At 44.6% G+C, this 24,367-nt stretch overlaps 1 protein-coding gene across 7 annotated transcripts in view; it reads right to left on the bottom strand.

Annotated features, from left to right (window-relative positions):
* PHC2 (polyhomeotic homolog 2) overlaps nt 1–24,367 on the bottom strand; it is a 107,836-nt gene that overhangs the window by 51,710 nt on the left and 31,759 nt on the right. For 5 of the 7 annotated variants that reach the window (XM_055391190.2, XM_055391199.2, XM_063700549.1 and 2 more), the window contains exon 2: nt 324–551. In XM_055391190.2, the coding sequence (XP_055247165.2) occupies nt 324–497 (174 nt within the window). In that variant the 5' untranslated portion in view covers nt 498–551. Of the gene's footprint in view, nt 1–323; nt 552–17,642; nt 17,748–24,367 lie in introns of those variants that run through there. The other 2 variants (XM_019014909.4, XM_055391203.2) reach the window with 1 other exon arrangement.

Genomic DNA, 24,367 nt, shown 5'->3' with positions numbered 1-24,367 from the left:
GAGATCTGTTCTTCACCGGGCAATGGTCATTTAGAGAGTGGGTCTGGGTTGTGGCTGAGCAGCTCTTGGTCATGTATTATTTGTTATTGTTACTTGTCTGCCCTTTACACTTTCACACACGTGTCCTCCAAACTCCTTGATTGGGCCATTTTGCATCCTTCACCCCCTGTAACTATACACAAATGTGTATCTACGAACTCACTCCCATATGCCCGTTCTAGAGTCCACATCTAGATTATCCCACCAGACCATGCCAACACCTCCTCCTTGCTAGCCCTGGAGATGATTAAGGAGTATAATTCCCAGATCAATTAGACTCTTACCTGCACGGTCTGCCGGTCTGGAATACCACTGTACACAGAAATCTGGGGCCCGGTGGGGCGGCCACTTCCACCACTGCTGCTGTTGTTGCAGCCACTGCTGCTACTGGCCCCGCTGGTACTGCTGGTGGCACAGGCACTGCTAGATGTATGTGGGACTGGCAGCTCATTCTCCATGGCCTGCAGTGTGGCGCAGTCAGGGTGCTCGGATGGCAGAAGGGCAGGCAGATGCTAGGAGGGAAAAGGCAGAAGTGAATGTTTTGACAGACGCTTACTAGAGAATGCTCACAAAGTCAGCCTTTTGTATCTGTGGGTTCCACATCCATGGATTCAACCAACCACGGGATCAAAAATATTCAAAAAACACGGTGTCTGTACTGAACATGTACACTTTTTTTGTGTCATTATTCCCTAACCAATACAGTGTAACAACTATTTGCATAGCATTTACATTGTATGAGGTATTATAAGTAATCTAGAGATGGTTTAAAGTATATAGGAGGATGTGGGTCAGTTATATGCAAATGTTATGCTACTTTATATTAGGGACTTGAGCTTCCATGAATGTTGGCATCCAAGGGGGTTCCTGGAACCAGTCCTCAGTGGATACCAGGTGACGGCTATGCAGTATATACATCAGCTTTCCAGTCTGTGGTGGGGCCACTTGGGAACTGAGGTCTCTGTTTTTTGAGACTGGAGTTTTGCTTTATCATTCAGGCTGGAGTGCAGTGGCACAATCTCGGCTCACTGCAATCTCCATCTCCCGGGTTCAAGCGATTCTCGTGCCTCAGCCTCCTGAGTAGCTGGGATTACAGGCGACCACCACCACACCCACCTAATTTTTGTATTTTTAGTAGAGACAGGGTTTCACCATGTTGGCCAGGCTGGTCTCGAACTCCTGCCCCTGAGTGATCCACCTGCCTTGACCTTCCAAAGTGCTGGGATTATAGGCATGAGCCGCCTTGCCCGACCACTTGGGAACTGAGGTCTTAAGACACACTTGCCCTCAGAAGGACAGGGCAGACTTGGTTCACTAGGTGAGATTTGAGATCAGGTCTGGCTGATTCTAAAGCCTATGACCTGTTTATTCTGCCAGAGGAAGCAAAACTAGGAAAGGAGGCAGACTTCCTATAACGTTCTCCCTAGCAGTGATCTCATGGATCACCTCTCACCCTATCAGCCTTTTCATCGTTGGGGTGGGGACACTGAACATCAGAGAATTTACTATTTGTCCATATTTATACAGCCACCTAGTGAAAGAAGTAGGACTAACAATCTACAGAGAAGGCCGGGTGTGGTGGCTCACGCCCGTAATCCCAGCACTTTGGGAGGCTAAGGTGGGCAGATCACGAGGTCAAGAGATCGAGACCATCCTGGCCAACATGGTGAAACCCCATCTTTACTATAAATACAAAAATTAGTTGGGCATGGTGGTGTGCGCCTGTGGTCCCAGCTACCTGGGAGGCTGAGGCAGAAGAATCACTTGAACCCGGGAGGCAGAGGTTGCAGTGAGCTGAGATCACACCACTGCACTCCAGCCTGGTGACAAAACCAGAAGGCAATCAAATAAACTGAGGTGTTTATTTAGTTTAGTTTTCAAATCCAGAAGAGCTCAAGTGTGTTTGAGGTATCCATCTTTATTAGGTATGTACTTACTGAGTGCCCTCTGGATCTAACGCTTAGCAGGGTACCATATTGACCAATCGGGTTAAAATCTCAGGTTGTGGAATCAGAAAGACTTGGCTTTGTCCTGGCTCTGCCACTTTCTAGCTAGGAAATCCTGGCATGTCACACCTGTCTGACCTGTTTCTTAATCAATTAGATGTGACAGGATATGGGCTGTGGTGAACATAAAGAAAAGTGATGATGAAAGGTGCTCAGCAGAGTGCCAAGCATATCCTGTGTGCTCTGTAAGCACTGGCTCTTTTGGCCTGGTTCACACTGCCCAGATCCAATAGATAGGGTCTCTCCTAAGACAGAAATGGCAGAACCTTCTGGAATCTCCTATCCCAGTCAGTAAGGAGGGCCATAAATTCCTTCAGGGCCCATCCTATGGTCTGAATACAGAACTGGAAATTGTACCTTCCCTTGAGGCTGTGTGCTTGGCAGTGGAGAGGGGTTGGGAAAGAAGGAAAGGGTGGTGGGAGAGGCACACCCAGATCTGAGTTTAAGTTCCTCTTTTTTTCTTTTTCCATGCTTTTCTTAAAAATCCTCATTTCTGTGTAGAGGCTGTTCCTTCTACCCATTCCTTCCTACATGGAAAAATAATATTTGTTTGTCACCCCATCACACACATTCAGTCATCTGCTTGTAGAGTATACCCATTTAATAGGTGAAGAAAATATAATTTTTCATACTAACGAGAGCATGATTAGTGCAAAGAGCCAAAGTAATCATTACTATTCTGCTGCTATCTCCCCAATACTGCTCAGTTTCAGGGTTATCATTTCTCAGGCTGCCTTCTTCAGACTAGGGGAATTTCACTGTGGGCTGAAAAAAGTGTGGGTAAAGGCTAAAAGACAGGAATGTTGGGAGTCTGGAAACCGAAGCCACTCCCAGGTGGCAGGCAGCAAGTTGCTTATGATTTCGAAGGCAGTGTAGCAGCCTGCAAGCTGCACTCTCGACCTTACTCTTTAAGCAGTGATTTTTCCTTATGTTCATATGTCTGCTTTTACTGCCATAGAGCAAGGTGCTTGTCCATGAATTAATTCCCTTTGTCCTGAGCTGCACGCAGTGCTGGGCCTTATTATGGCTACTGACTTGCTAAGGATGCTTATGATGATAATGATGATGCAGGAATCAATGAAGCAGCAAAGTCAACAAGTACTTCCTATGTCTTGGCGCTGTCAAAATCCACTTTATCTTATGTTCTAGGGAGGGAAAATTAGGCTGCATAAAAAGTGGTAGGAGGTATAATTCCTGATCTCACAGAAACTGTAAAACTAATTGTAAAGATGAGGTGCAATTGAAATTATAAGGATCATCAAGCAACAAATCAGTAAATGATAGTTCCATTCAAACACAGACTACCTCATAGAATCCCAACATCTTCTCTTAGTTCAAAGTCTCACCTCCTTTTAACCCAAATGTTGGCCAGAATTGGGTTTCATTTCTTGCTTTTCATTACACACTGGAAAATCTCAACTGAAGTACTTATAAATATAAAAAATAAAATGGGAAAATAGGGCAGCAAATTAAGAGGGTAGAATAATCTACATCCTGGATGATCAAGTCTCAGTTCTATTTCTGTGAGTGTAGTTAATCATACTGAATTGCACACTTAAAATCTAGTCATATTCTGACCTTCCCTCCTCTATCCTTTACGTGATTGAGAGAGCAATCAAGAGAGTAAGAGAGCACACTCGAAAGACAGCCACAGCTATCAAAAGCATGAGCTAGAACAGAGGCTGTGTAGAGGCTGTTCCTTCTACCCATTCCTTCCTATATGGAAGAATAATATTTATTTGTCATCCCATCACAGACATTCAGTCCTCTGCTTGTAGAGTATACCCATTTAAGAGGGGAAGAAAATATAATTTTTCACATTAATGAGAGCATGATTAGTGCAAAAAGCCAAAGTCATCATTAATGTCCTGTTGCTATCTCCCCAGTACTGCTCAGTTTGGGGGTTATCATTTCTATTTCTTTTTTCCTTTTGTAGCAGCTAGGGCAGACACTATGGAGAGTGTACACTCAAATCTTGTTAAGAAATAAGACAAAAGTCTTGAGGGAGCATGGCATTCCTTTACAGAAAAACTGTATAGGCCAGGACAGCCAATGCTCCCCATGCAGGGGAGAGAGACTTACTGCAGCAACCTGGGCATGTGGGCACAGTGCACTTCCCACACTCTTGTCGCCTGTCTCCTCCTCCTGTGGGCAAGCATGCCTTTCCTTTCTTCTCTCTCCAGTTCTAGGCTTTGTCTCCCCGCCCACCGCCCCCCCGCCTCCCCACCCCCTGGTCCCCCCATCCCCCCCGTCCCCCCGGTCTCCCCACCATCCCTCCCCTGCCCACTGTCCCCCCACCATCCCCCCCGCCCCCCACCATACCCCCACCCACTTCCCCCCACCCACTGTCCCGCCCCTCCTCCCACTACCACCCCCAACCACCCGTGTCTTTTCTGTGTCAGTAGTTTTTGATTCCCCAGTCCCTGGTTTTCCCACTCTTTCCCTGCCCCTGGTCCCTGCCGTCTCTCACACCTGTGCCCATGCTTCCTTTCACCACTGATTTCTCAGAGCTGCTCCTTGGGTGGGCCCATCCTCAGTGTGCTCACCCTCCCTCACTCTGCCTTGGCTCTCTGGAATACGAGCACGTCCTCCCCCTCGCTCTTGCTCCCACTCTTGCCCTCTTGCCCCGCTGTGATTGATCCAGACTGGTAGCTCCATTTCCCTTTAATGAGCTCTCTCCCCCACTCGACCTTCTTGCTGCCTCCTGGGCTGCTCGCCCTTGACCAGTCTCCTCCTGCCTCTGGCTCCCCGTGGCTCTCCCAAGTGCCCGCATCCTTGGTGCACATGCTCCAGCTCTCTCTCCTGTCGCCTGTGGTCTCCCCCTCCCTGAGCATCTGCCATCCCAGGCTTGATCAGCAGGTCTGTCTCTTCAGTTCACACAGACACTCTCTCTTACTTCTTGGATAGTGCATGCTCATGTTGCTCTCTGTCCCCAGCTTGCACCCTCTGTTCTAGCTCACACTTTTGATAGCTGTGGCTGTCTTTCAAGTGTGCTCTCTCACTCTCTTGACTGCTCTCTCTCTCAATCACTTATGTAAAGGATAGAGAAGGAAAGGTCAGAATATGACTAGATTTTAAGTGTGCAATTCAGTACCATTAACTACACTCACACTGTTGTGCAATCATCACCACCATCTATTCCCAGAACTTTCTCATTACCCAAAACAGAAACTCTGTAACCATTAAGCAATAACTCCTCAGTCCCCCTTGTCCCCTGCCTATCCCCTAACCTCTAATCTACTTTCATTCTCTATGAATTTGCCTGTTCTAGATAGCTCATTTAAGTGGAAGCATACAATATTTGTCCTTTTGTGTCTGGCTTGTTTCACTTAGCATAATGTTTTCAAAGTTCATTCATGTTGTAGCATGTATGAGAATTTCTTTCCCTTTGATAGCTGAATAGTATTCCATTGTATACCTACATACACACCACATTGTGTTTGTTCATCTGTTGATGAACACTGGGGTGGTTTCCACCTTTTGGCTATTGTGAATAATGTTGCAATGGAATGAACATGGCATATAAGTCCTTGCTTCTGTTCTGTTGGGTATAACCTAGCAGTGAAATCTCTGGGTCATATGTTATTCCATGTTTGGGCATGTGAATATCCATTTGTCCCTGCATCATGTGTTGAATTACCTCTGTTCTTGGGCCCACCCAGTGCCCCCACCCCACAAGCCACTCCATGTGGGATGTGAAACCCTCCATGATCTGACCCATTTTGCCTTCCTGGCCTCATTTTCCACACTTCCACTCTCTCTGGTCTCAGCATTATGACCAAGGTGCCCAAGTCATTTGGAATTTGGCTGCCTTGCTACTTCCTACCTCTGTGGTTTTTACCGCTGTGGTTTCACTCACGCTATTCCCCTCCCCTGAAATGCCTTCCTTCAATTTTTCATGTAACCAACTCCTTAAAGATCTTTGAAACAACTTGAGTCTCTCGTGTGAAATATGCACTGAATGCAACCCCCCCCAACTCTTCTCCTCTTGCTTCCTTCAAATTAGGTTCCAGTGTCTTCCTTTAAGCCATCCAGCTGGATGGCTGCTCCCAGAGCACTCTGTGCCCGCCTGTCTCCTAGCACTTACAACATAGCCTTACAAGAAAGTGATTTGCTTGGGGGTGGGATCATGTCATATTTTCCCATAATACCTTGTGCTTCGTTCCATAGATGTTTGTTGAATAAAATTGCTTGAAATGCACCATACTCCATCCTACTCCTCATCTGAAAGCTTAATCTCTACCTCATCCACAAATTTCTCACCAACTAGTTTAAAACATCAGCCACCTGTGATTTCACTTCAGTACCTTCCATCAATGGTGTCTATACTAATAATAGTGATTATTTATTGAGCACTTACTTGTCAAGCACTATCATAGATGCTACGACCTCCCTTATGGTATAGGTATGATTATCCCAATTTTGTCAATGAGAAATATATCTAAGCAATTTATGTAAGGTCATCATAGAACTGGGATTCAAAACCAAGTCCGATTCCAAAGCCAGAGCGCTTCCCATGATCCTCTCTGCAACTTCACCTTGAGCCATTATTTCAGCCACACTGGGTGAAGTCCGTGTCAAAGCATACTAGATTTTCAGTTGAAAACGAACTGATATCTCTGAATTTAATTCCCTAATTGTTAATTAATGTCCATTTATACTTACAAAATATTCTATGTAATATATATATAAAGGATAATATGCTTGTGTACCCATCAACCAGTATGAGAAATCAAACATTACCATAATCTCCCTTGTTTTTTCTATGCAAGAACGGAGACCCAGTGTGGGGGAGGTAAGTGACTTAGGGTGATATGGCTCCCCTGATTCTCATCCAGTACCATGGAAGGCACCTCAGGAAACCTCCTGCCCGCATGGTGGTGGTGACTTATCAACAAGAGAGGTGAAGTTTGCCCTGCAGAGAAACCAGAAGCTAGGGTCCTGCCATATGTCACTTTATTGTTGGTCTCCTAGTAGAAGGGAACTTGAGTTGGAAGAAAACATAATTAGGAAGTGTGGACCCATATAACAGCTTTAAAACTTTTTTTTCTACAGTTCCCCTTTTTGAACCAGAGCTTTCATATCTCCCCCTTCACACCTTCCTTCCGCTCAAAGTTCTGGCTGCTGGAGAGTAGCGGAGGCATTCTGCAGTCTCAGTGAGGGCTACTGAGGCATCTGTGGACTCTCCTTACGTCCTTCCCTTTGGTGACCCACGTTAGAAAATCTGAATCCTTAAACTTTCACAGTATCTAGGCTTTCAGTATTCTACCCACCCCTTTTCAATTTCCTTTTAATTCCTACTCTTATTCTTTCCTTCTCTTCCTTCTAACTAGTTCTTTATTTCTTCCCCAAGGCCACCCATCCCTGCGGACTCCCATTATAAATCACAGCCAAATCTCATTAATGGCTAACATCAAGAACTAGAAGTCTGTTTTTCTCTGGGTTCCCACTCACTGTGTGGTTTTGTATGAGCCGGGGCTCTGAAGGGCTATGATTCCTATTTAAGTCACTTCTCCCCTCCTAACTGCAATGGGCCACTTTGAATGATGTGCTGAATATAACTGGCTTGGATAGTGATCCCACAGGGCCTGAGACCAGCAGCTGGAGAAACGCTGATGGTTCTGCCCTCCCAGGAGCCGCCAAGTCTACGAAACACTAGGCCTTTGTCCCCAGTGTCAGGGAAATCCATTTGCTGTGGATTACAGCTGTGACAGAGGTTCCGGGAAAGCAGAGGGGAAGGATACTGAAAACCTCTCTCCAAATCTAGCCTAAAGCCCTGGGGTAAGGCAGGGTGAGGTTTTTCCTAATGGAATCAGAGCTGGGCAGGAAATGAGAAGTCTAGTCAGCCCCATCGTGGCTGCTGGTATTATCATGAGGCGGCTTGGTATGGAGAGTCTGAAGAGATGGGTGAACATATTCCTTTGCTGTGGCTCTGCTTCTCCTTTCTGGATGCCTCTCCGCCAGAGGCATAAGGCAGTAATAACAGAAGATTCAGACTCCCTAGACTTAGGGGACCTGGGGGAGGCCTCCTTACACCTCTCGGCTGCTGCATGAACATAAGTGTCCTGATTTGTTCCAGTCTGAAGCCACTGACTCACTGGGAGCAGTCCAAATGGATGCAGCTCAAACCATCTCAAAAGGTCCCTCCCTCTCCCCTGTCCTCTGCATGTTGCCACCTTTAGTGTCTCTAGAAACCAAAGTAAGTAAATGAAGGCCAACAAAAATAGAAGTGAAGGATGAGGAATTAAAGCTGGTCATATAGTCCTAGCAATCCAAATAGAATGATTTCATTGTGATGCAAAACACTATAAATTTAAATGAATAAACTTTCTGAAACCTTACTGTTTTCTTCCTAATTTATAAAAGGCAGGTTATATCAAGTATTTCTATAACAAGGTGGTGCTGGTTGGTTGAAGAATATGAGGAGGAAAAAGAAGGATTTGCTGTCTTTTGGAAGGGATGTATAGTGAAAGCCACACTGTGCGGATGCTGAATGCTTGGGTACGGGATGGATGAGTTTGTCTAGACTTGGGCAGCCCTGGACTCACTGCTGTAAGGCAGAGCAAAATATATTCTGTGTCTTCTATGGGCCCCTAATCAAATATAAGCAGTGTCCTTATAAAAGAACGCCATGTGAAAACAGGCACACACGGGGAGAAGCCAGCCACGTGAAGATGGAAGCGGAGATTGGAGCTATGCTGCCACCAGCCAAAGAACACCTGCAGCCACCAGAAGCTAGGAAGAGGCGAGGAAGGACTCAGGGGGAGCATGGCCCTGCCGACACCTGGATTTCATACTTCCAGCCTCCAGAACGGTAACATGATACATTTGTGTTGTTTTAAGCCACCCAGTTTGTGGTAATTTGTTAAGGCGGCCTTAGGGAACTATTATGCTGCCTAATACTTAACCTGACCAGCCTAAAAAGGTCAACTGAAACTAATGGTAAAAAAGGGTGCAAAGGCATTAAAAACAGCCTTGTTAATATCATGGCTTTGTATGCTCCAAGGCAAGGCTTCTCAAAAATGTGGTCCCTTGGCAACTCTCCAAAAATGCAAATTTTCAGGCACCACTTCAGACCTACAGAATCAGAAATTCTGGGAGCAGGGCTCAGCAGCCTGTGTTCTCACAGCCTTCTGGGAGATTCTGATGCTGATGAAGCATGACAGCCACTGCTCTAAGGGGCCCCACTATCCATTTGAATATGAGATTTAAAAGGGGCAGTCATCATTGATGCCATAAGATGGTCATAATGAAGTCCCTGCAAAAAGGGGCTAGAATTTGAGATGGGAAGAGTTACCAAACATAGTTTCTTCCCTGCTGAAACCTCAAAATACCTCCACGTGGAAAGAAAATGTTGGCAGCACTCTGTTTAGGGATCTTCCTGTTTCTCTCCAGCTTCATTGCCTACCACGTGCCCCCACACAGCCGATTCCAGAATTAGTCATATGCTGTCTCACCCCTTGCCCAGACCTTTCCCTCTGCCTGGGCCACTCCCCAGGCCCCTCACTCTCCATCTCCCTGGCCGGAGCACATTCACCCTTTGCAGTTCAGCTATAACGTCTGTTCCTCTTAGGGACTTCCTTTTTGTACCCCAGCCTAGATTTGGTGCCTTCTTCTGAACTTTAATAGCATAGCAGGACAGCTGATTTTATTCACTAGGCAGTGATTCCATTATTTTAAGATTCCTAATGCCTAACATGGTGCCGAGCCAGCAACAGTAAGATTTTGTTAAATGAGGAATGAATAAAGCTTGAAGCTCTTTGGGAAGCTCTTCACCTCCTGATGAGGAACCCGAGGTTAAAATACCAAAGCACACTGTGGAAATACCATGTTATCTGAGAAGGGACCTTTGAAACTATTAGTAGCCATTAGCACCTTTACTCAAATTTGTGGGTCCAGATGGCTACTCTCAACAGGGCCCAGGACATGTAAATTTTGATTTGGGAATGGAGAGGGGAAATGAAAGATGAGTGGTGTTGAAGTGATGGGTGTGGGACTGTGGTCGCTGCAAAAAGCAGATGTAGAAGGTCCTGGCCAAAAGGCCGGGACTAGACCCAGCCACACATTGACTAGGTGGGAGCTAGGCAGCAGCATTATGTGGAGATCGTAATACCTTACCCCGACCTCCCAGAGCTTCCGGAAAATGAAACAACATAAATAGGAGAAAGCATTTCAGAAACAAAAATCACACAAAGGCAAAGTATCATGAGAGAGAGTTTAGAAAAGGGGAGAGACGTTCTACTCCATAAAAATGAGCAAACATTGCCAGGGCAGGGTTTACATACAGGAATGCAACCCTGGCCATGTTACGTAACCTTGCTGCGCCTCATTTGCCTCTCTGTAAAATGGACAAGAGTGCAGACTTCATTGGTTTTAAATAATAGGTAAAACAATGCATTTAAAACATCCAGCACAGCTTAAGCATGGATTACAAAGAGAGTACATTAAGGTAGGATAGAAGTTGACTTTTTTTCCCTCAGAGAAAAAAGATACTATCATTTCCTTCAATAAACTCAAAGTTAGATTTTGAGACCGGCTGGTCTCAGGTCCTGTGGGCAACAGAGACCTATAATAAGATCACTATCCAAGCCAGTTACAGTCAGCACAGTGTTCTCAGGTCTAGTAACTTTCTTGGGTCTAGTAACAGAGGAAAAAAATTTTTTTTTTTTTTTTTGAGATGGAGTCTTGCTCTCTCGCCCAGGCTGGAATGCAGTGGCATGATCTCGGCTCACTGCAACCTCTGTCTCCCAGGTTCATGCGATTCTCCTGCCTCAGCCTCCTGAGTAGCTGGGATTACAGGCCTGCACCACCACACCCGGCTAATTTTTGTATTTTTAGTAGAGACGGGGTTTCACTATGTTGGCCAGGCTGGTTTTGAACTCCTGGCCTCAGGTGATCCGCCTGCCTCAGCCTCCCAAAGTGCTGGGATTACAGGCGTGAGCCACTGTGCCTGGCCCAGAGTAAATTTTTTTATGTTATAATCTCAGTCAGCTCTTCCTTGTTTAGCCTTTGTAAGGGTATGCATTTTGGGGATTTATACATAGAAATCTCAGTACCAAGGTCACGAAAAAGACTGCTATAAAAAAAAGACCCCCGGCTGAGTGTGGTGGTTTACGCTTGTAATCCCAGCACTTTGGGAGGCCAAGGCTGGTGGATCACAAGGTCAGGAGTTCAAGACCAGCCTGGCCAACATAGTGAAACCCCGTCTCTACTGAAAATACAAAAATTAGCCGGCCGTGGTAGTGGGCGCCTATAATCATCCCAGCTACTCGTGAGGCTGAGGCAGGAGAATCCCTTGAACCCGGAAGGCAGAGGTTGCAGTGAGCCGAGACCATGCCATTGTACTCCAGCCTCGGTGACAGAGTGAGACTCTGTCTCAAAAAAAAAGATCCCTATAAAAATCTCTTCAAGCTGGGTGTGGTGACGCACACCTGTAATCCCTGCTACCCAAACTGAGATGGGAAGACTGCTTGAGCACAGGAGTTCATGACCAGCCAGGGCAATATAGTGAGACCTCATCTTAAAAACAAAATCTCTCCATACTAAATCTCCCCACAGAGCACAACACACAGCAGAGACACTCAAAGTGTACATATAAAAAGCACATAGCACACATACAACAGGCAAAAATGGTGCACACAGCACGCACACAGCACACAGTGCACACACACAGTGTGCAAAGTGCACATAGCACATACACAAAGCACACAGCACACAGTGTGCACACACATCACAGTGTGCACACACCCTGCACACATACAAAGCACACACACAGCACATACACAAAGCGCACACAGCACACGCAGCACACATGTGCATGTGCACATACACATACACACAGCTACTATTTCTAGAGTTGGCCATTTTCTCCTGCTCCTGCTCAGCCTTGAACTGGCCTGATGGTTAAACCGTAGTATGCTGGCCATTCTGCCGCTGCTATGTCCTGACAAGTATGACTAGGCCAACACAGGGATCATGGGAAGTGGCTAATTATCAGGCTTTCAGAATAAAGTTCAAGGGCCTAAAAACTTACCTAGAAATTTTTTACTGGCCTTCTTTTTCTCTTCCTCCACCCCTGAAATCGGGCTGTATCTTAGGCCTACCAGTGGCCCTACAGGTACCTAACTCTTTGTAACTCTGGGGTCAAGGATTTTGCTGACTTTCATGAACACTACCATTGAGAGTGCCCTAGAGAAGCAGTGACTGTACTGGGTGCCCTGTTTTCTTGTGAAGATCTGAGCATGCTCCCCCCAGAGCTTCTTCCAAGGATACAGCCTACCTCCCTTGGAGTTTCCCTTTACATCTCCTATAAGGAGACTAAAGGAATGGGGCTTTAAGCACTGATATATTCTAAAGAGAGACCGCCAGGGATAGATGGGGTGTCTCCCATCACAAGGGCCTTAATTAGGTATGTAGATGGTCTTTTATCCATTAGGAGGCCAGTATTTTCAGGCCAGCCACTGGTAAATGATAATAATTCTTGCCATTTATTGCTTGCTCAGGGACATGATATCATTTATTCTTCACAACCACCCTCTGGTACAGAGACTACTTCCTCATTTTTCTCACAAGACAACTGAAGTTCATAGAGGCCCTGTAACTTATCGGAGCCCCAGAGCTAGCAAATGGCAGGTGTAGGATCGGAAACACAGGTTTCAAAGTCCATGCACAAGAGGCAGAATTACTTGTGCTTATTCCGATCCAGGCCTCTCTGGGCCAGTCAGTTCTTATGAAGTTCACTTGGCTCCCATAGCCTTCTGTTTACTAGCCTGTCTCACAAGAGTCATCTCCCGCAGCAGCGTCAGTCTAAGGCAAATGTGTCAACTAGAACTCTCTCAGGCCCTGCCTGGTATCCCTGAAATCACACTCTGAGTAATAATTAGGGCATGTCTAACATTTGTAGGCCTTTCCTGTTCATAAGTATTTCAACATATATTATCTACACATAAGGTTGGTCCTGTTAGCAATGTTTACAAAATCATTTGCAATCATTTAATTGAAAAGTAATACAAAACAAAAACAACTGTCCCACAGGAGAGAGGGGATAGAGGATGCCCACCTTTCCTGAATGCCCACCACATGCTGGGCACAAGCTCAGAGAGGCAGCATAATTTATAAGAAAGAGGAGGAGCTTCATAGTTGGAGAAAGCTGTCTTGATTCCTGTCTCTGCCCCAGCTAGAAGACCTGAGACAGGTTACTTAACCTCCACAGGCCTTGGTTTCCTCATCTGGGAAACAGTGCTAATGACAGCAATTTTTTTTTTTTTAGACAGAGTTTTGCTCTTGTTGCCCAGGCTGGAGTGCAATGGCGCGATCCTGGCTCACCGCAACCTCCGCCTCCCAGGTTCAAGCGATTCTCCTGCCTCAGCCTCCCGAGTAGCTGGGATTACAGGCATGCGCCACCACGCCCAGCTAATTTTTTGTATTTTTAATAGAGACAGGGTTTCACCATGTTGGTCAGGCTGGTCTCGAACTCCTGACCTCAGGTGATCTGCCCACCTCGGCCTCCCAAAGATTACAGGCATGAGCCACCACACCCAGCCCAGTGACAGCAATTATGAAGAGTTATTGGGAAAAGTAAATAAGAAAATGCAAGCACCTAAAAAATACGTAGAAAGAAAACACCCAGCACCATGTGCAGCACAGAATGGGCATCGTTCTATCATGATCAAGTCTCCTCTGCCTGATTAATCCTTCCAGCATTGATTTAGATCAGTGATTACATGAGGCAGCAGGTTCTGAGAGGTAAAGTAACTTCTAAGATCATAAAACTACGAAGTGGCATAAATCAGAATAGTCTGAATCTGGAGCTCATGTCCAGGTTGTAACGTGGGAGTGCCTTGAATGTGGAGAAGGGAAGATTCTCAAACATGTGGGTTTTTAATCCCTTACAATTTTTGACTACACTCTTAGTCCTGGCTTGGACATAAACTTTCCACCAGGCTCCCAAAAGCCCCATTCTCAAGTCCAAGAAATGTTCTTGTTAAAAAAAAAAAAAAAAGAAAAAAAACCCCCTCACCTACAGATGAAGTTGGAAGAAGTGACAACCAGGACAGACGTAAGCCACGGGTTGTGCATGTGGTGGGTGTTTGGCAGGGTGTGGGGGGTGCGAAAGAGACGAAGCTAGTTGGTGATTGCTATTACTAGATTCAATCCCCCACGCAACTCCAAGCTCTGTGCAGTAAAAGCATTTTAGAAATCCAGAGCAGTGAATGTTCAATACACATTCTTCTTGGGGATATTGTTCATGCAATGCTTCATCAGTTCTCAGGGTGTTTGGATTAATCTTAAGCCTACATTACATTATAAACAGGAGTATAACTTGAACTTCCAGCTTCCTTTCTCTACTCCTTTCCTCCATCTTCTTCGGGTCCCTTTCCTTTTGAAGGCCTCATTGCTTTGGCCCAGCCACCACTTAGAGGGCCCAGCCCTTCCCAGGACATTTCCTCCTGCTTGCTTCTGCCCTGGCAACTTGTCCTGGCAGCTGTTTCATAGCTCTGGAATCACAAAGCAATTCCAGAGTCCCCTGGGCCTAGCTCTGGGGCCTTCTTACCCTCATTTGCCCCAAATAATAGCCTTTAATTGCTATTAACATTCCTTTCTAGCAGAAACATAGCATGCACATCTGTGGTCAGCCTGTGATCTACTGTGACCACCGGCCTTTTGCTTCCTGCCGTATTTGGAATGTTCTATTCCATTTTATACTCGTAAGTTTGCCTTTCCTCTGTTAGCATACATCTTGGCTTTTAGCTTCTTGTATTTCTAACCTGTTCCCTATTTGCAGGGGAAAATTATCTAAATGGATAGGTCCCCCTCAACCTCCCATTCTTTCCAGTCAAGCATAACTCTACCCCACTTCTTTTATCGTATTTATGAAACGTAGGTAGCTAATTTTGAAATTAAAGTATGCAGAACTAGGACTACAGGGTGGAAATTATAAGAAGATAGATTTCAACTGAATAGAAAAAAAGTGCTTCCTAATCACTGGAGCTGTTTAAAAAGTAGAGTGGGGCTGGCTGTGAGGAAGTGAGTTCCTAGTCGGTGGAGGGGTTCAAGCAGAGGCTGGGCAACCATGGGGCAGGTGGAATTCATGCAGCATCATCACTAGGGGCTCTTTTAACCATGGTAGCATATAATTCCGTGAAAACTTTTTACTGGACATCAGAAATCCACCTGAAATTTTAAGCTTTTTGCTTATTTTTAACTTATCCATTTATGGACATTTTCAATACTAATCTTGTTTTTCAAGCTGCAGGGCAGCTCCCAACTGCTTTTCGCCATCTAGTTACTAGAGTAAATTCCATTAGTATGAACTTCTGGATGTTCATCATCTACTTAAGGTGGAGAAAAACACTGTTCTTATTTTATGGATAGGACAGCCACAAAGTGGTCAAGTATAAAAGTCCATCTCTTTTGGGTTCCCACAACACTTGTCAGCTGCCCAACCACCACCATCCGCCCCTTCCCATATTTATTGAACAATTACTATATGTTTGGTACTGAATGCAATACAAACATCACTCGGATATTGACTCTATTTTTAAGAAGTTAACAGTTTAAGAGGAAAAATAAGAAAAGCACATAAATATAACAGGAGTCAGCATTTTTTTTTTTTTTTCTCTGTAAAGGGACAGAGTTTCTAGGTTAGGCCTTGTACACCACATATGGTCTCTGCTGCACATTCTTCTTCGGTTCCTCACCCCCTCCAACCATTAAAAAAATGTAAATACTATTCTTAGTTTGAGGGCCTTACATAAACAAGTTGTGACCTGGATTTGGCCCTTGGTTTGTGCACCCCTGAAATGCAGGAAGCTGTCAAGGGATAACTTTCACTTGCATCAGCTAAAGTTTCATTTGGGTGGATCTTTAAAGACAGGTTCGATTGGGACTTCGGAAATGGGGAGGGGGCTTTCTAGGTGGAATGAGATCTTTCTCATCACACATTGTCCCCTCTTTTCTATTCTTAGAGCAGAGATTTTCAAAGAGTGAGGTCTTATTAAAAATGCAAATTTTCAGGTCCACAGTGGTTCTCAGACTTGAGCACACAACAAAATCACCTGGAGGGTTTGTTAAAACAGATTGCTGGGCCCCACCCATCCCCAGACTTCTGAGGCTGCTGGTCCTGGGACCACACTTTGAGAACCACTGTCTTGGAGAATGGTGGGGAAGCAGAAGTGGAACAGAGATTGTGCTTTATTTTAATGTTTGAGAACTAAAAGGTAATGAAAGTCGCCACTGGAGAAGAGGAAGATGATCTGCACTTCAAGTCCTAAAGGCTTTGCAGAGCATCAAGTTCATTCTATTTAGTACATGTACTCAGAAAGGGGATTTGAGCCACTGTACGTTAGTGATGGCTTTTTTCTTTCGGGCAGGAGCTTTGGGCCTTGTTAGGCTCACCCACTGGAGACAGCAAATCACTGTAGGGGACTGTATGCTTGGGAAGATCTTTTCTTCTGAGTCTTGGTTATTGGCACATACTCTGCCTTGTTTCTGATACATCTGCATATTTTTTACCACTCCTACAAAATGGTCCCCTCTGCATCATGCCTAATACTATTCCCTTTGATCAGGAAAAAAAAAAAAAGGCAGTGCTTCTATTTTATCATTTAAATTAAATGCCTTCCAAAAATTCAGATGTGGAGCTCAGAGAGGCTGAGCTGAGGAGACAGAAGAAGGGAAAGACAAGCCAGAGAGAGTACACAGAGGAATCTCAGAGGAGGCGATGGGCAACCAGACACACGAGGAGTCGTTAATCTGGCAGACAATGAATGGCAAAAGGCAATTAGCTTGGCTGGGGTTGTAGCAAGCCAATGAAGTATGCTGTATTGCAACTGAGGCTCTAGTGTAAGGGCAGGGTCATTGCTAGGGAGCTCAAAAGGAAGGCAAGATAAGGGAGGTTAGAGGCGAGAAAGCCACCTGGGGCTAGCACAGAGGGAAAGGAAAGTGCTAACGGTCTTCATGGATATTCATTACCCAGTGGAAGCGTCCAGGTGTGGCTGTGTACTTGCCAGGGCTCTGCACACTGTTATTCAGGACACAATCTTGAAAATGAACTAGGTGCTTCAGCTGTGTGCACACATACATGCGCACACACACACACACACCTGCACATGCACATACACAAATGCTCTCTTTAGACTGCTGCCTCTTCATCCACCTGTCTAGTCTGTGAGGTCCTAATGCGAGGTCCACATGCTAAACACTGGCGGAGTCATAACAGACACAGTTCTAAACTTCAGTTTATGGGCTCCCTTTCCTACCTTAAAGCATGCTTGTTTTTTCTGTTATGCCTCATTCACATGCACGTTCTCACGTTCTGTTCCTTGCAGGTGCTCTACGGCCATACTAACGGATTCTTATCTGCCTATATACATTCTCCAGACACACTCGTTTATTCACTTCACTAGAGTCATTCCCACATATTAAATACTACCTCTTGCTTCTAAAAAGCACTCCAAATCTCAAAGTTGCTTCTATTATAGCTCCTGTTCCTGCTGTCTGCAGGGCCCTCCTAGCTTTGCCATTATTATAAAAAGGAAAATGTACCAATATTGGTTTGACTGAGTAAAGAGCCCAACCCAAAGCAGATTGTCCTACCGTGGGATGCAGGTTTGTGGCTGTGGTGTCCCCGCCTTCAAGATCATCCCATTTATCTGTCTTTGTTCCACTCCCTCTCTCTTCCTGCACAACACTGCAATCACACACATACTCCGTGTTGGGAAAAAAAAAGGACAGCCTAATTTCCTGATGATTATGTTGTTACCTAGCAACAGCCAATCAGGGGCTGGGCTTTTTGCCTGCAGTATTTCATGCAAATAGTTTGGAGAAATTGCAGGGTAACCCAGGCTGCTTAGTCTGTCTTCTCAGGGGACACATTACAGAATAAACCAACCCAAAAGGGGACTATTGAAGCCAGGCACATGCTTCAGATAGCAGGCCATCTGATCCCTTCCCTTGCCCCCTCTATCCTATACCCCCTTACAAAAGCATGAGAGTTCCATAGACAGACACTCAGGGAGGCCATAAACTTGAAAAGAAGCTCATTAGCAGCCATCATTTTCCCTGGATCTTTGTTAGTTATCACTGATAACTGGCGCCCAGAGCAACCTCGAATACTCTGAAAACCCTACCTTCCTAGGAAGGCAAAGAATGCATGCTGCATGCTCAGTAGTTGTCTGGGAGGATGTGATGGAGAATCCTCAGCCCTCCTGTTTAGAAAGGAGCTAAGCCTGGCACTTCTACCCTGATTTAGAAGCCTCATCTGTGCCCATGCTGGCCTCAAGTGCATTCTTCCTGGTGCTGACTGGAAAATCCTCATTTAAATGGTTGAACAAAACAATGAGAGAAGCCACATCCCTTATAAGACCTTTTCAAGAGGTTTTTTTTTTCTTTTTTTTTTTTTTCTTCCAACAAGTACTGAGCATTTGATGTAAATCTTGTCAGGAGCCACACACACCAACTTTCTGTGCTCAGGGACCAGTGCAGTCTGTGTGGACCAGAACCATATGAAGTGGACTCAGGAGATAGTCTCCAAGCCTGTCTCCTCAGAGTGAGCAGGCTAGGCTTCAGAAGGTAGGTTGATTTTGCTGTCATTGTTGTTATTGACTTGATGCTCAGTAATCCAGAGCCAATGAAGGCAAGAATAAACGATGACCTCAGCTGCTGCACAGCTCTTCACTGTTCTCTTAATACCAACTCTACCCAGCAGTCTTGCAAAGATGTGTTGTGGGTTACATGGGGACAATGAAGAGATGGATCAGCCCACATCACCATCAGGAATGGAAAACCAATTCAAAATCCCTATCCTACTGATTTGGAGTTTTACATACTTGTAAGACAAGAGGTAATTATACTCCAATCATTAAAGGAAGTGGTGACAGCTCTCCAACCTCTGACATTCACAGCCTCACATCCAGAGCCATATTATAGAACCAAAGAAAAGAACTGTCAATCTGCCTTTGTTCAGAAAGGCAGAGTTAAGGAATCTCACGTATCCTGGGGGTTGGGGAGGGCAATGGATAACTCTATTTCCACTCCTGTCCTATAATAAATTTCAGAAAATTTTTGAGTCAGGCACTTTTATCCTCATAGCCTTGGAATACATAATAGAAACCATATTTTACAGAAAAGGACACTGATGAGTAACTTGCTCAAACTTATACAGTTACAAAGTGGCAAAACTGGGATTAAAAAGCAGATCTTTTGACTCAGGTGAACTCTGATGTCCAAATAATCCAAGAACACCATGAAGTCTTTATAGCAGCAAAAGAAAAAAAAAAAGTAAAGGAAAAAGGGGAACAGCAACAGAAAGCCAGTTTTCAAAGTAAAAAAAAAAGTCAACTTTTTGCACTTATCATAGGCACCAAAAGGTCTTTAAACTAGAGTTAAATGTTAAACCTTCAGTGACTCTCTCCTCCAGCTGCAAATCAGAACCACTGCAGTGCATGCTGGAAACACCAATGCCTGGGCCCTACTCCTGATCAACTAATTAACTAAGAATTTTTTGGTAGGGGGAGCAGAGAGGCAATGTTTTTATTTTATTATTATTCTTTTGAGACAAGGTCTTATTCTGTCACCCAGGCTGGAGTACAGTGGTACAACTGTGGTACAATTATGGCTTACTGCAGCCTGGAACTCCTAGGCTCAAGTGATTCTCTTGCCTCAGCCTCCGAAGCACAGGCACACACCACTGCACCTGGCTAATTTTTTATTTTTTATTTTGTAGAGATGGCGTCTTGCTTTCCTGCCCAGGCTGGTCTCGAACTACTGGGTTCAAGTGATCCTTCTGCCTTGGCCTCCCAAAGTGTTGGGATTACAGGCATGAGCCATCATGCCCAGCCAAAACAGCGTTTTTAAAGCACTTCCCAGGAATAGCACAACCACTTTGGAAATCAGTCTGCCAATTTCTTATAAAACTAAACATTCATCTACCCTATAACCCAGAAATTCCATCCTTAGGAATTCACTCAAGCAAAATGAAAACATATGTTCATAAAAAGTCTTGTACAAATACGTTCATAGCAGCTTCATTCATAATAGCCCCCAAACCTGTGGTATATCCACACAATGGAATGCTATTCATCAATAAAGAGAAACAAAATATTAATATGTGCAACAACATGGATGAATTTAAAAAATACTATGCTGAATAAAAGAAGCCTTATACAAGGGTACATACTACATGGTTCTATTTATATGGAGTTCTTAGAATAAAGTTAATCTATGATAGAAAAAAATCAGAGCAGTGGTTGCCTCTGTGGGGTATGGGGTGGGGAATGGCTGGGAAGGGGGAAGAGGGAATTTCTGGGGTGATGTTGATAGGGATTTGTACTACATCAATGCATGCCTCTGTCAAAATTTACAGAACAGTGTTTTTCAAATTTGTGCATTTTTTTGTATATACATTTTACCTTAAGATAAAAATAAATAAATAAATATTGAACTCTAGTTAATGATATACATACTGAAGTGTTTAGGACTGAAGTATCCTGATGCCTGCAATTTATTGTGAAATGCATTCAGAAAAGATGAATTGATGATGGATAGGGGGATGGACAGTTGGACAGATATGTGATAAGGCAAGTATGGTAAAATGTTAATTGTAGAATCTGGATAGGATACATGTGACATTCACTGTATACTTATTTCAACTTTTTGGTATGTTCAGAACTTTTCATAAGAAAATTTGAGGACAAATTACCCAGGCGATTCCAATGAGCAGACATTGGGGTAAAAGACAAATTTCAATTATCTTAGTTGAAAAGTGTGAAATGAATACCATTATAGGGCCCCTAAATCTCCAGAGATAATTGCAATCACACCTCTCCCCTCTCCTCCAAAATATCTGAAACATTGGAATAAATGTCCAGATTGAAACAAGACTTCCTAGTATTAGGCTAAATCATACAAAAACACTGTGGCCTACTTATCACTGGACTTATGTAGGACATGTCATTTAACATATGGCCTCATGGGACAAAATATTTGAAATTAGGACAGTTGTGGAAATTTTGGGCAATATGGTATCTATAATGCTTTAGAATTAAAAAACCTTAAGCCAACCTCAGTAGGTGTGACAGTAAAGTACGAATTCACCACTCAGTCTATGGCTTAAGAGCCCCTATTCAGCCCCTGCTTCTCCTCCAGGGTTTGTATCCCTAGTCTTCTCAGAGCCTGCCGTTTTCTGTAGCTCCATTTCCCCATGGTGGGCCACAAATCCACAGGGTTAATGCAGGATCAGGTATTTGGAGAGGGAGAAGCTGGCACGTGGTACCTCAAAGGACCTGAATGGACAGTTGATTTTAACGGGGTGGGGAAGGGTGAGGGGAGGGGTAAAAGGGGAAATAATGCAGTCAAGTGCAATCTGGGGCCCTTATTCCCTGAGCTGCCCCATTTATTCTGCATAATTGCTTCATTTCCACTGCCAGTGCATCTCAGAATGAATTTCATTACCATTGCCTTGGATATCATATTGATTACCAGTTTCATCGATTCCTATCTTGCTAATTAGCATATAAATTAGCCATTTGGGGGAGGTATTAGGCAAAATTGAATTTTCTCCTTAATCTTCTTTCAGAAGGTAAATGAAAATGGATGTGGCCTGTTAAAGCCCATGGCCTTCCTCTGACACAATCTAAGTGCTGTTCACAGCCAAGGAACCCTTTCGTATGGGGAGAGAGTGGCTTGTGGAAGGCGGCTTCCTGCCCTGTAACTGATAAGAGCTGCGGTCAGAATCCTTGAAGAGTTTTCACAAAAATTTGAGGTAGAGGCTTTGCAAGCTGAGATGCATTTTTTTGGAGGAGACACTCTGAGCTGACGGACAGCAGCGTCCTCCTCCCACACAGACACAAGAGGAGGCCCCTTGGTACAGCACTTCCTGTGGTGTTCACTTTCAAGGCTGAAATGGAGAATGCCACTCGCTCTTTGGTTTAGTGTTAACACGAGGAGTCTGGAATCAGATGGTCTGTGGGAAGGCCTGCTCTGCCTCTTATCAGCTGTGTAATCTTGAGCACATTCACCTCTCTAAGCCTTAGTTTCCTCATCTGTGAAATGGGGATAATCACAACACCTACTTCACTGAGTAGCTGGGAGGATGAAGAGAGGAACCATATATTCAGAGCATTCAGCACAGGGTCTGGCAGCAGCACCATCACCAGGCACCAGAGGCCAAATAAAAATCTTAGGACATTGAATGCCAGGGTTCTCCAGAGGGAGCTGCTCAGCTCTGAAGTAAACATTACCAGGTGCTTAGTCCCGGGAACAGGTCACAGGCCAGTAGTTGAGGGCCACTTCTTGAGTCTTTGGAGCATATTGAAAATGCAGAATCTTGGGCCCCACCCCAGACCTGCTGAATCTGAATGAGCATTGCAACAAGATCCCCTGGGTCATTCACGTGCACATTAAAGCTTAAGAGGAATTGTTTTGAGCCATTCTCTTAATTATAATCTTACCCTGTTAGACAAGGAGGAGACTTCGCAGAAAGGTTAAGTAACTTGCTTACAGTCCATCCATGGCAGAGACCAGATGAGGCCTCGGTCTCCTGACTCTGAGACTGGTCCAGATTCAGCTGTGGCCCTCCTGAGTCTGTTCCTCTGGCAGCATGGCAGCTCTCTGCCCTCTTTGTTTGGGGTGGTCTCAGTGGGTGGTTTTGGCCCTGCCTCAGGATACATCCACCATGCACTTTGAAAGGAGATATTCCTTTGGAATATTGTTGGGGGTTATGAAGCCTGGTTACCAGGATGACCTCTGCAGAGAATACTGATGCGACAAAGGAAAATACCCTTGATGACCTCTGCAAATGCTTGCCTGCCCTTTGAACTCAAAATGCTTCAGATAAGGATACACAAGAAATCGCAGACCGTGATGCCTCCTGGGGAGTAGGGGGAGGCATGCTTTTCACCGTATACTCTTTTGAATCTTTTGGACTTTGTTCCCTGTGCATGTAAAAAAATACTTAAAAATTAATTGTTAAATAATATTACAAGAATGCCTCAGACAGATTGCAACTAAAAACAAGACCCCATCTGGCTCTGCCATTAGATCATCTAGCCCTGCTTATGATAGCACTGCTTTTTGCTTCTCTTTCCTCCTGAAACCTGAAACTGAAAAGCATTGTGGAAAGGCTCTGAGGCTTGAGTGCAGATGTAGACTCTGGTCTTGCTTCAGCACTATCAGATTCCTCAGCAGGATGTGAAGTGCTTTGCAACATTTTAAATGACATTAAGTAAGTGTAATTATGATTTAAACCCCACCTCTACCCCCAGTAAATCACAGCCAGAGGAAGGAGAGAACTTTTGTCTAATAGGCTTCCCCTAGATTTGGAATAACCAATCAAAATGGCACTAAGCTTGTTACAAATGTAATATGCATAATATAATCCCATTGTTAAGTACATGTTACTTAATGTATAGCTTAGCTGGGAGGATAGATACCAAACGTTAACAATGGCTGCTTTGGGTGATAGTGTTACTGCTGATTTTTATTTTCTCATTTGTCGTTTTCTTTATTTTCCAAATGTCTATGTATCTTAAAGTATCTGGGCTTGAACACCACAGTATTCTTAGCACAAAACATAAGGGAAAAGATGCTCACTTCCCATCTGAACATTCATTCACAAGCTGGTAGTGCAGTTCTGCCCACATTGGTCCTCTGCATTGAAGTACCTGCTGAACGAGGGGCTGCAGGCATTCTTGGTTTCCCAAAGCTATATTCCAGTAGATACAGGGACTTTTTGGTAGTTTTCAGAGCTAGAAAGCACACACAGATGGGAGGCACTGGTTTCTAGGATGGCTTCACAACAGAGGGCACAGTTGGCTAAAGTCAATTCCTGACCCAGACATTGACCATGAAGTGTTCTTGGGGCAAGTCCAGTTGACCTCGATAGCCTCGCTGATTGTTGCTTGGAGGGTAGGTGAAAAAGACATGGTTTCTTTCTTCAGGCAGTCTGGGTCCAGAGTTCAAGGAGTTTTACAGTATTGGAAGTACAATGAAACTATATACAAGGCAAAATGTGAAAAAGTCTACTACAGATGTACAAAGTGAACAGTAGAACAAAACAGTGTGTGGGGTTGGGGTATTCAGGCCTGAATAGGATCCACCTCTGTCCTGCACTATGAGTGTGACTAGGACAAGGTGCTATGCTACACTGAGTCACTGTTTCCTTGTCTTTAAAGTAGAAAGAACAATCCTTGAAGGGACCCTACAAGGAATAAAGAGGATGTGTGTAAGACTTCTAGAATAGTACTCACACAGAGCAGGTGCCCTACAAAAGGTGCTGGAAGTATTATTACTTTGGACACTGAGCTCACAAGGGCCACATTATA

This window comes from Gorilla gorilla, chromosome 1 (assembly GCF_029281585.2).
Source record: "Gorilla gorilla gorilla isolate KB3781 chromosome 1, NHGRI_mGorGor1-v2.1_pri, whole genome shotgun sequence".
NCBI classification, from domain to species: Eukaryota; Metazoa; Chordata; class Mammalia; order Primates; family Hominidae; genus Gorilla; species Gorilla gorilla.
The sequence above is the reverse complement of the archived record's forward strand: the minus strand, read 5'-3'. Positions and strand labels throughout refer to the sequence as shown.